The sequence below is a fragment of the Taudactylus pleione genome, unplaced genomic scaffold (assembly GCF_031769625.1).
Source record: "Taudactylus pleione unplaced genomic scaffold, aTauple2 ptg000417l, whole genome shotgun sequence".
NCBI classification, from domain to species: Eukaryota; Metazoa; Chordata; class Amphibia; order Anura; family Myobatrachidae; genus Taudactylus; species Taudactylus pleione.
Genome location: NW_028284819.1, coordinates 322,755 through 335,742, shown reverse-complemented (window position 1 = coordinate 335,742; position 12,988 = coordinate 322,755). Strand labels below are relative to the sequence as shown.

The 12,988-nt window shown below is 39.8% G+C and overlaps 1 protein-coding gene across 2 annotated transcripts in view; it reads left to right on the top strand.

The window, feature by feature from the left end:
* Positions 1-12,613, top strand: part of MAG (myelin associated glycoprotein) — a 241,989-nt gene extending 229,376 nt beyond the window's left edge. The window contains exons 11-12 of one of the 2 annotated variants that reach the window (XM_088447081.1): positions 6,546-6,588; positions 11,822-11,907. In XM_088447081.1, coding sequence (XP_088303207.1) covers positions 6,546-6,578 — 33 coding nt within the window. In that variant the 3' untranslated portion in view covers positions 6,579-6,588; positions 11,822-11,907. Of the gene's footprint in view, positions 1-6,545; positions 6,589-11,821 lie in introns of both variants that reach the window. The other variant, XM_088447082.1, reaches the window with a different exon arrangement.
* The last annotated feature ends 375 nt before the right edge of the window (positions 12,614-12,988 follow it).

Sequence of the window (12,988 nt, the reverse complement as noted above, 5' to 3'; positions counted from 1 at the left end):
ATCATGTCCTATTATCTAATAATCTGAACCATCATGTCCTATTATCTGACATTCCAAACCATCATGTCCTATTATCTAATAATCTGAACCATCATGTCCTATTATCTAACATTCCGAACCATCATATCTTATTATCTAATAATGTGAATCATCATGTACTATTATCTAACATTCCAAAACATCATGTCCTATTATCTAATAATCTGAACCATCATGTCCTATTATCTAATAATCTGAACAATCATATCCTATTATCTAATAATCTGAATCATCATGTCCTATTATCTAACATTCCAAACCATCATGTCCTATTATCTAATAATCTGAACCATCATGTCCTATTATTTAACATTCTGAACCATCATATCTTATTATCTAATAATGTGAATCATCATGTCCTATTATCTAACATTCCAAACCATCATGTCCTATTATCTAACATCCCGAATCATCATGTCCTATTTTCTAATTATCTAAACCATCATGTCCTATTATCTAACTTTCTGCATCATCATGTTTTATTATCTAATAATCTGAACCATCATGTCCTATTATCGAATAATCTGAATCATCATGTCCTATTATATAAAATTCCAAACCTTCATATCCTATTATCTAATAATCTGAACCATCATGTCCTATTATCTAATAATCTGAACCATCATGTCCTATTATCTAACATTCCAAACCATCATATCCTATTATCTAATAATCTGAACCATCATGTCCTATTATCTGACATTCCAAACCATCATGTCCTATTATCTAACATTCCAAACCATCATGTCCTATTATGTCATAATCTGAACCATCATGTCCTATTATCTAATTATCTGAACCATCATGTCCTATTATCTAAATATCTGAACCATCAGGTCCTATTATCTAACATTCCGAATCATCATGTCTTATTATCTAATAATGTGAATCATCATGTCCTATTATCTAATAATCTGAACCATCATGTCCTATTATCTGACATTCCGAATCATCATGTCCTATTATCTAATAATCTGAACCATCATGTCCTATTATCTGACATTCCAAACCATCATGTCATATTATCTAATAATCTGAACCTTCATGTCCTATTATCTAACATTCCGAACCATCATATCTTATTATCTAATAATGTGAATCATCATGTACTATTATCTAACATTCCAAAACATCATGTCCTATTATCTAATAATCTGAACCATCATGTCCTATTATCTAATAATCTGAACCATCATGTCCTATTATCTAATAATCTGAATCATCATGTCCTATTATCTAACATTCCAAACCATCATGTCCTATTAGCTAATAATCTGAACCATCATATCCTATTATTTAACATTCCGAACCATCATATCTTATTATCTAATAATGTGAATCATCATGTCCTATTATCTAACATTCCAAACCATCATGTCCTATTATCTAACATCCCGAATCATCATGTCCTATTTTCTAATTATCTAAACCATCATGTCCTATTATCTAACTTTCTGCATCATCATGTTTTATTATCTAATAATCTGAATCATCATGTCCTATTATCTAATAATCTGAACCATCATGTCCTATTATCTAACATTCCAAACCATCATATCCTATTATCTAATAATCTGAACCATCATGTCCTATTATCGGACATTCCAAACTATCATGTCCTATTATCTAACATTCCAAACCATCATGTCCTATTATCTCATAATCTGAACCATCATGTCCTATTATCTAATTACCTGAACCATCATGTCCTATTATCTAAATATCTGAACCATCAGGTCCTATTATCTAACATTCCGAATCATCATGTCTTATTATCTAATAATGTGAATCATCATGTCCTATTATCTAATAATCTGAACCATCATGTCCTATTATCTGACATTCCGAATCATCATGTCCTATTATCTAATAATCTGAACCATCATGTCCTATTATCTGACATTCCAAACCATCATGTCCTATTATCTAATAATCTGAACCATCATGTCCTATTATCTAACATTCCGAACCATCATATCTTATTATCTAATAATGTGAATCATCATGTCCTATTATCTAACATTCCAAACCATCATGTCCTATTATCTCATAATCTGAACCATCATGTCCTATTATCTAATAATCTGAATCATCATGTCCTATTATCTAACATTCCAAAACATCATGTCCTATTATCTAATAATTTGAACCATCATGTCCTATTATCTAATAATCTGAACCATCATGTCCTATTATCTAATAATCTGAATCATCATGTCCTATTATCTAACATTCCAAACCATCATATCCTATTATCTAATAATCTGAACCATCATGTCCTATTATCTAACATTCCGAACCATCATATCTTATTATCTAATAATGTGAATCATCATGTCCTATTATCTAACATTCCAAACCATCATGTCCTATTATCTAACATCCCGAATCATCATGTCCTATTTTCTAATTATCTAAACCATCATGTCCTATTATCTAACATTCTGCATCATCATGTTTTATTATCTAATAATCTGAACCATCATGTCCTATTATCTAATAATCTGATTCATCATGTCCTATTATCTAATAATCTGATTCATCATGTCCTATTATCTAAAATTCCAAACCATCATGTCATATTATCTAATATTCTGAACCATCATGTCATATTATCTAATAATCTGAACCATCATGTCCTATTATCTAACATTCCAAACCATCATGTCATTTTATCTAATAATCTGAACCATCATGTTCTGTTATGTAAAAATCTGAACCATCATGTCCTATTATATAACATTCCAAACCATCATGTCCTATTATCTAACATTCCAAACCATCATGTCCTATTATCTAATAATCTGAACCATCATATCCTATTATCTAATAATCTGAACCATCATGTCCTATTATCCAACATTACAAACCATCATATCCTATTATCTAACGTTCCAAACCAACATGCCCTATTATCCAACATTCCAAACCATCATATCCTCTTATCTAATAATCTGAACCATCATGTCCTATTATCATCATGTCTTATTATCTAATAATCTGATTCATCATGTCCTATTATCTAACATTCAAAACCATCATGTCATATTATCTAATAATCTGAACCATCATGTCCTGTTATCTAACATTCCAAACCATCATGTCCTATTATCTAATTATCTGAACCATCATGTCCTATTATCTAACATTCCAAATCATCATGTCCTATTATCTAATAATCTGAACCATTTTGTCCTATTATCTGACATTCCAAACCATCATGTCCTATTATCTAATAATCTGATCCATCATGTCCTATTATCTAACATTCCAAACCATCATGTCCTATTATCTCATAATCTGAACCATCATGTCCTATTATCTAATTATCTGAATCATCATGTCCTATTAGCTAACATTCCAAACCATCATGTCCTATTATCTAATAATATGAACCATCATGTCCTATTATCTAATAATCTGAATCATCATGTCCTATTATCTAACATTGCAAACCGTCATGTCCTATTATCTAACATTCCAAATCATCCTGTCCTATTATCTAACATCCCGAATCATCATGTCCTATTATCTAATTATCTAAACCATCATGTCCTATTATCTAACATTCTGCATCATCATGTCTTATTATCTAATAATCTGAACCATCATGTCCTATTATCTAACATTCCAAACCATCATGTCATATCATCTAATAATCTGAACCATCATGTCCTATTATCTAATAATCTGAACCATCATGTCCTATTATCTAACATTCCAAACCATCATGTCATATTATCTAATTATCTGAACCATCATGTCCTATTATCTAACATTCCGAATCATCATGTCTTATTATCTAATAATGTGAATCATCATGTCGTATTATCTAATAATCTGAGCCATCATGTCCTATTATCTAACATTCCGAATCATCATTTCCTATTATCTAATAATCTGAACCATCATGTCCTATTATCTAATAATCTGAATCATCATGTCCTATTATCTAATATTCCAAACCATCATGTCCTATTATCTAATAATCTGAACCATCATGGCCTATTATCTAACATTCCAAATGATCATGTCCTATTATCTAACATTCAGAATCATCATGTCCTATTATCTAATAATCTGAACCATCATGTCCTATTATCTAATATTCCGAACCATCATGTCCTATTATCTAAAACCCCGAATCATCATGTCCTATTACCTAATAATCTGCACCATGATTATTATTTTATAATTTATTTATATGGCACCACAAGTGTTCCGCAGTGCCTTACATAAACAATTACGTGACCAAAGACTTATACAATACAATAGAATGCACAACAAGGACATGGATAATATACATTGCTACATTACAAACCATAACACCTAGCTAGGCAGCAGAGCATAAGCAACCAAGTGTTATTTGCCCTAGTGGGGAGTAAGAAGTAGATTAAAGTAAAGTAGGGAGAAGCACGAGAGGGTAGAGGGCCCTGCTCATAAGAGCTTACATTCTAAAGGGGAGGGGCAGACAAACTGGTGAGACACAGATGTGTTAGACGGGGAGGAAGGAGCATATAGCAGCAAGTTAGGATGAGAGCTGAAAGGCTTTAATGAAGTAGTGGGTCTTGAGAGCCCGTTAAAATGATTGTAGAGAGGTGGAGAGTCTGATGGGGTGAGGGAGAAAGTTCCAAAGGTGCAGAGCAGCACGGGCAAAATCTTGGAGGAGAGAGTGAGAGGAAGTAATCAGTTGGCATTAGTTGAATGAAGAGGGCGGACAGGAGAGTGAAGGGAGATTAGATCAGTGATATAAGTGGGAGAAGATTGAGAGAGGGCTTTGTAAGTGAGAGTGAGAACCTTGAATTGGGTTCTGAAAGGGAAGGGGAGCCAATGGAGGGCTTGTAGGAGAGGGGAGGCAGATGTAGAGCATTTGGAGATGAAGATGAGCCGAGCAGCAGCATTGAGAACAGACTGGAGAGGAGAGAGATGAGATTTAGAGAGGCCAGATAGAAGAAGGTTACAGTAGTCCAATCTTGAGATGACCAGTGAGTGTATGAGGGTTTTAGTAGCATCCTGGGTGAGATAGGGTCTGATCTTGAAAATATTTTTGAGATGCAAACGACAGGACTGTGAGAGGTTCTGGATATGTAGTTTGAAGGAGAGGGATGAGTCCAGGATAACTCCAAGACAGTGCACTTTGGGGCTAGATGAGATGATTGTGCCATCAATAGATAAAGAAATAGTGGGTAGTGAGGTTATGGTGGAGGATGGGAAGACGATCAGCTCAGTCTTAGACATATTAAGTTTAAGAAATTGCTGGTACATCCAGGAAGAGATAGCAGAGAGACAGCTGGAGATACGAGTCAGAAGAAAGGGGGACAGATCAGGGAGGAAAGGTATCATAGAAATGATAATGGAGGTCAAAAGAGCTGATGAGTTCACCTTTAGAGGACATATAGAGGGAGAATAGGAGACGTCCAAGGACAGAACCTTGGGGGACACCTACTGAAAAAGGCTGTGGGAGGGAAAAGGAGTCAAGAGCAGAAACCGAGAAGGATTGGTCAGAGAGGTAGGAGTACAGCCAGGAGAGGGCAGTGTCACGTAGACCATGGGAGTGAAGGATTTGCAGCAGGAGAGGGTGTCAAAAGCAGCAGAGAGGTCAAGGAGAATGAACAGAGAGTAATGAGTGGTAAGGTGGTTGTAAACAATGCACTCAAGGAGTTTAGAGGCAAAAGGGAGGAGAGAGATGGGTCGGTAGGTAGTGAAAATATTAGGATAAAGGGTAGGTTTTTTAAGAAAGGGGGAGTCAAGGGCATGCTTGAATGCAGAAGGGACAGCGCCTGGTGAGAGGGAGAGATTAAGGAGGTGGGCAAGATGGGAGCAGGCAGAGGGAGAATGATGTCCTATTATCTAATAATCTGCACCATCAAGTGTTATTATCCCAAATCTCAAACCATCATGTACTATTATCTGACATTCAGAACCATAAACCATAACATGCTGTCCTATTATCTAATAATCGGAACCATTATGTCCTATTATCTAACATTCCAAACCATCATGTCCTATTATCTAATAATCTGAACCATCATGTACTATTATCCAAAATCTCAAACCATCATGTCCTGTTATCTAACATTCTGAACCACCATATACAGTACCGTTATCTAACATTTTGAGCAGCATATACCAAAATCTAACATTCCAAACAACAATGTACTATTATATAATATTTCAAACCACCTTGTACCATTTTCTAACATTTTGAACCACATTATACTATTATGTAACATTCAGAACCATCATGTGCCATTATATAATATTCAGAACCATCATGTAACATTGTAGTGTATTATGAAACATCATGTACAACTAATAAATATAACAAACCGCCACGAACTATCTAACTTTTCGAACCACCATGTGATACTATATATTATTTAGATCCACCACATCCCATTATAGTATATTCAGAACCACCATGTATACCATTATATTATATTCAGAACCACCATGTACCATTATATAATATTCAGAACCATTGACTAATATTCCTTTTTTAATAGTCAGAAGAGATCAGCTCAGTAGAGGTTAATTGACCCACATAAGGTACGTACAAAGCTGTTTATGTCACGTGTGAAATGGTGGGTGATAATATTTCTATGTGGTGTAACAATACTCAGAAGTGGTAACTCAGGGGTGAAACTAAAATATAATACGTGGATATTGTGAATACTTGCTTGTCATCACTAGTAAAAGTTAGTAATACCTACATTACAGTGACCACTATAGAACATACTAATTCTAGCCATAGAGTGAGGAAGATGCTGTGGGCCAAATGTAATAGGTTTCCAGTTTTAGTACAAAATCCAACTTGCACCTTCTCGCATTTTTTGAAGGTGCGAGTTGGTGCCGGGACTCGCAAATGTAATAGCCTGCAAACTTTTCAGCCTGAGATAACTACACTATGCAAATCTGTGCGAGTATTTCCCTATGTACAGTAAACTTATACCTTTTAATGCGACTAACATTAGTTATACAGAAGCCATCACAGATCAGTGAGATCCATGAAGGCTTGTGTTTTAAAAAAAAAAAAAAAGACGTGCACCCCAGGGTTCCAAAATGCGTAGGGGGCCAATGTAAATTAAGTACCAGCACAGGGCTTTTCTGAGCTGGTCCTGGTTTTGGAAAAACAGAGGACAAAACGAGTAGAGGTCCTCTGTAACTTCTATAACCAACACCAGACTCTCTCGAGCAGGAGGGCGGGGAGGTAATGCCACAGCCAGGGAAACCCTTTCACCGGTTTCCCTGGCCAAAGCATTACCCCTGACCGCTAGTCAGCCCAGGCCGGGGATCCCTGGGGAAAAACAGTTTTTTCCATTTTTTTTGTTTTAATCCCCTGAATTCCTACAGGGACCAAAGAGGACAGGGACATCACATAGGACAGGTGAGTGCAGTTTTTTTTTTATTACAGGTACCCCTATGGATTCCTACTGGACAAGGGGACATGATGGCATCAGGGATATTAGATGAGGATGTGTGTCAGTGAGTGTGCATGTGTGTATAAATAAAATTGTACTTTCACGGTGTGTCTTGCCTTTATTTTAATATTTCTTTTGCAGTGGAACTACATGTACCAGTGGGCCCATAATGCCCTGCATACTGGTACTTGTGGTTCTCTAAATACCAGCATGTGGGGAAGGAAGGCTTGCTGGGACCTGTAGTTCCACTAAAGGGCAATATGAAAACTTCTATTTTACACAACACATTTCTACTATCAACCCGGCACCCTCCGGCCAGGGGTGCCAGGGATAGCCCCGGGCTATCAGCCTAGGCCTGGAGTGCCCTGAAGAGGCATTACACCCCCCCCCCCGCTAGAAAGAGTCCGGTGCGGGTTATGGATATTACAGGGGACCCCTACTCGTTTTGTCTCCTGTTTTTCCACAACCAAGACCGGATCAGAAAATCCCTGTGCTGGTACTTAAAGTACAAGGGCCCCCTGCGCATTTTGGTCCCTGTATTTTAAAAACCAGCACAGGCTGTACGGAGAACGGGGCTGGATATGTTTCTGGGGAGGGGGTGCACGTCACTTATTTTAAAATAAAAAAGTAATTTCATATGGACACACAGAAACATCTACATATCTTGCCCCCCAGCCGTGGGCTGTAACAAAGCAGCAGGAGGAGGCGGTCCGGCTGTAGCAGAGGAAGGTGGTGCCTCCCCTCCTCTTAAGCTCTGCCTTCTGCTCTCTGATGCTGCTAATTGACAGGGCTCCGATGCCAAGATCTAGTGACCGGCCCCGGCACGAAGAGTAAGGTTCCTCAGAGTATCCAACTCCAAACTGACCACACCGGCCACCCGACTGTAGCCAGGCAACTAGAAAAACAAAACAATCGAGCTCCCTCCACCCAGCGATTACTGGAGTCCAGTCACCTGGTGGTCCAGACTCCATACTGCGCAGCAAAAGGTTGTATGATGCGCCCAAGCCAGCCCTTGCTTCTGCCAATGCCTCAGCCCCTCTAGTCTCTGCCACCACGGTCACCTAGAAGGATGCGAGGGAGAGAGTAACCGGGCACAAGCAACAACATGCAGCACTGCCCGCTCCACACATCATTTGCAACAGCACCACTGGCACTTAGTGCACTCCCCACCCATGAGACAGAAGTGGAGGGAGGACCCTGAGTGACACTGCCCGCATCATCAGTGACAGTCAGTTCTGTGTGGTAAGAGAGAGTGTATTTTTACTTTATTCTCTCTCTTTCTCTCTCCTCCCAAAAGCAGGATAAATATAATTAATCCATTGTAAGGCTGCAACAAATCACTTTATTGTGGGATAAGGATCCCAGAGGGGATTGAAACGTCACTCAGTTTGTGCTGTTTTTGCCTGCTATATTTATCTTATATTGGATTAAATATATTTCTACTGCTTCTGGAGGACAGGTAAGGGCAGAATTCAATTGTTTCTACCCCCCTTCGTGCCCGACGGAGTTATCCAATTGTTTCTCCTGTCGGGTGTGATCAGCTGCCGGTGCACCATTTCAGCTCGCACCCCCCGACCTCTATGCGCGCGATCAGCGTGTCTGTCTGATTTTACCTATTGAATATTATGTTTGCTGGTACCCATGGATTAAGCAACCCCTGCTGTTGGCCATATGACCGTGAGTGCAATATATATATGTATACATTTTGTGATAAATGTATTTGGGGTCGAGATGGTGTTTTGTGTGTGTGTGTATTGGGTGGAGTCGAGGGGGCCCCCAGGGATATCACTGTACCAGGCCCCAAAATTTCTGTTGCCAGACATGGCCTGCCTTCCAAGTTTAAGCTAATGTCAGACATGCTGTTCCAGGTCTTCTCTGTCATTTGTTGGGCCTGAGCTTTGCCCGCTTATGTCAGTTGTGTTATCTGTAGGCACATGGATCAGTCCTTCACTCACAGCATACACTCTTACACACACACTCTCTCTTCTCCCTCCCTCTCTAGCTCCCCCCTCACTCCATGGTTAATATCCCCATTCTATGTCCACGTTGATAGTAAAAGTGGTAGCTCAACGGCCTTGCCTCTCCTGCCGTTGCGGGTCACATGCAATTTACCAATCTGTTTTTATGATATTCAGCCTTTGGGGAATTATTACAAAGAAGCGTGTGTGACCGAGATTGCATTCTCATGAGATTTACTAAAGGCAAACACGGGAATAAAATCATGATTCTCTCTGCAAAATACGGCCACAAACACAAATAGAAGTCAATGCACCATCGAACCAAGTCGCAAGTATTTTCTCTAGACAGGAATACAAAACGGGGATTTAAAAAAAATTGTGTTTGCAAACACGATTGTAGATGGAGCAAACTTGGGCCAAAACAGAAGTTTTAAATAGACTACCTCATAAGTAGTGTATTCAGCAGAAGCAGGCACAGAAAGCGTAAAGCGCAACGGAATTTGCTGTGCTGTATAAGAAACTGTTAATAAATAATTAATAAATAAATAAATTATGATCTTTGCAGTGTTTCTGTGCTATAGCTTAAAAGTGTTAAAAATGTTGAAGAAAAAAAAAATGGTGTCTCCCCTCCCCCAATAAAAAGCATAACCAGACCCTCCGAGTCTGTTCTGGTACAGTAATCAGGGAGAAAACCAACGTGGGTTTCCCACTATTTTCCTATAATCAGCACCGGGCTGAACCTGCTGGGTTGGTAATGCCACAGCAGAAGCGTGGGGTCCTCCTGCCAAAGCATTCTCCAGTCCCAAACTGGCCAGCCTAGGGCTGGCAATCCTCAGAGAATGGAGACCCCAAAAATAAAATTGTGTCCCCCTCTCAAGGATCAACCAGCAGATTAAATCTTAAACCATAATTGATATTCTCAAGGCTGTAGCAGATAATGGAAGCACATCCACACCAAAATCTGTGATTACTGGATGCAATGAGCACTAATATATAAGGTGCTTTGCTAAAGAAATATATCAGAATTACCACACTTACAAATTTTACATCGTTGCTATATTCTTTGGAACAGTTTTGTAGTTCAAATACGAGAATCATGTAAATCTATTGATATTACTAGGTTTTTGTGGTCTAGGGTCCTGCTTTAGCAGCAATTGCAATTGCAACTATGTATACATTGCCTGATTCAGACCCGCTCGCGAGCGCTGAGCATTCGCAAGCGGGTCGATGTTGGCCCAGTGCGCATGCGCATGACGGAGCTGGCTCCGTCGTGCGCATGCGCGAGACCCGGATAGCGACGGGCAAGCCGTCGCCCCGGGTCTTGTACCAAAGGGGGCGTGCTGTCGATGTTGAGTGACAGCACGCCCCCTTTTGTGGGCGGCCCAGGGGCGTGGCTGGCCAGACGGAGGCATTCCCATGGGACCGCCTACTGTCTGGGGCCGGCCCCACTGACATCACTTGTGATAGAGCCGAAAGCACTCTAGGGCTTGCGGCAACGAGACCCTACCACAAGGGTCTCGTCGCAAGCCCGATCATCGCGACCATCTTCCTGGCCGCTCGCTATAGCTGTGGGTGGTCACCCACAGCTATGCGAGCGGTCAGGAAGCCGCTCTAAAAAACCAGAAGGCCGGCCCTGATTCAGAGCGAGCGCTCTGTCAGGGCGTCCGGCTCTGAATCAGGGCCACAGAGCGATTGTTAGCCATTGCGCATGTGAATAAGCCGCATTGGGCACGTGCTGTGATCGCACTGTGATTACACATGTACAGAGGAATCCATCCCATAGTGAGTTACAGGCTGCGAGCGTTTGGGGGTGGTGACGGGAGAGTGGCCAGAAAAACGAAGACGTGCCTGTCTATTTGAACGCTGTTGCTTTGGTGTACATAAATTAGCCACTGCGATTGCATACGCAGCTTGAGAGCCCACTGCGTGCGCAGGGACTTGCAGTGTCTGCGGCAGGTCAGACCTGCTGTAAATGCTGTGACTGGCCGAAGTGCGTCGATGGTACCAATATTTACACAGGTAAGCGACGTTGTACTCATGTGAGTAGGCACCAGTGGGCACCTTTATGCCAGCTGTGCTTTGGCAGGTATTAGCATTTTTTTGCTGCTGCATTCCGTGCAAAATGGCAGCTGCGATTACATTAGCGAGGTCCAATTATTCACCAGCGCATTCTCTTATATATATCAGTTACGTTTCTGTGTGAGATTTGCAATTTTTACCCTTTAATCAGAACTGTTGCAGATAAATAAACTCTTTACAAGACAACTGGACAATTGATTTTAACTGGCGCTGGGTATACTTCAATTTAAGTGGGTACAAATTGGCACATACACCAGGAACACCTTCAGACCACATTACTTCCACTGTCTAATTTGGGTTCTTGTGTTGTCATTTTATTTGTAGAATCGATTTCTCAGCATTTCAGAAAGAATCCTGCTGAGCAAGAAGCAGCAATCTTCATCTGTGGACTCTGAGTATGCAAACATTGACTTTACAAAGAGGAATGTAATGGACATCTACACCTCCCCCGAGGAGCTTACTGAATATGCAGAAATCCGAGTCAAATGACGGGCACTTATCTAACAGCACAAACATAACTGGCACACTGTCCGTCAGCCACCACAAATACGGCAATATCCCTCATTTTATAGGAGTTTTTTTTTAAAATATGTCTGTCTGTTTGCCTACCTACCTACCTACCTACTTACCTACCTACCTACCTACCTACTTACCTACCTACCTACCTACCTACTTACCTACCTACCTACCTACTTACCTACCTACCTACTTACCTACCTACCTACCTACCTACTTACCTACCTACCTACCTACTTACCTACCTACCTACCTACCTACCTAGGTTAGCTGGGAGATAGCACAACTGTCCGGTAATCAATAGCAAACAGTCTAACATTGCTTTCATCCCATTGTTTCTTACATTAACAAAAGCTAAATATCTGATTGGTTGCTATGCATTATGGGACATTTATGCTATATGGCATAATACTGAATAACCTTGAACACTTACTGCACACGGAATAGAAAACAAAGGTGCTTCCCATATCTATATAATCTGTACTGGGATGTGTGTTAATAATCATAATACACAGGTGTTTTTATCGAATGCTGAATCACTGAGGACTGATCACAGCATGTTTAATTATATATATATATATATATATATATATATATATATATATAGTATTTAGGGACTTATTGATATATTTACATCCACGTTATCAGTCGATAAGCTATAAGAATATTTTGAGACCTTTTGGATTTAGCAATACCTCAGAATGAGGCAAATATTATATTACACCCTATAGATTTGGGGTTTTAGTTTCAGCCTGTGTCTTCAAACAAGCTATCCCTCCGCTGGTTTCAATATTACGAATACGAAGCCAAGATGGCCAATCTAACTGCAGTGTTAAGTTTCAAATAAATTTAATTTCCATAAATGTGTATTTTCTGTGGCTGGATAGGCTGCCTGATGAGACCCTTCCGGATATTGATGTCAGTTGTATCAGGGGGATTAGGTAAATATCTGTATTACAGTTTAATATACCTACC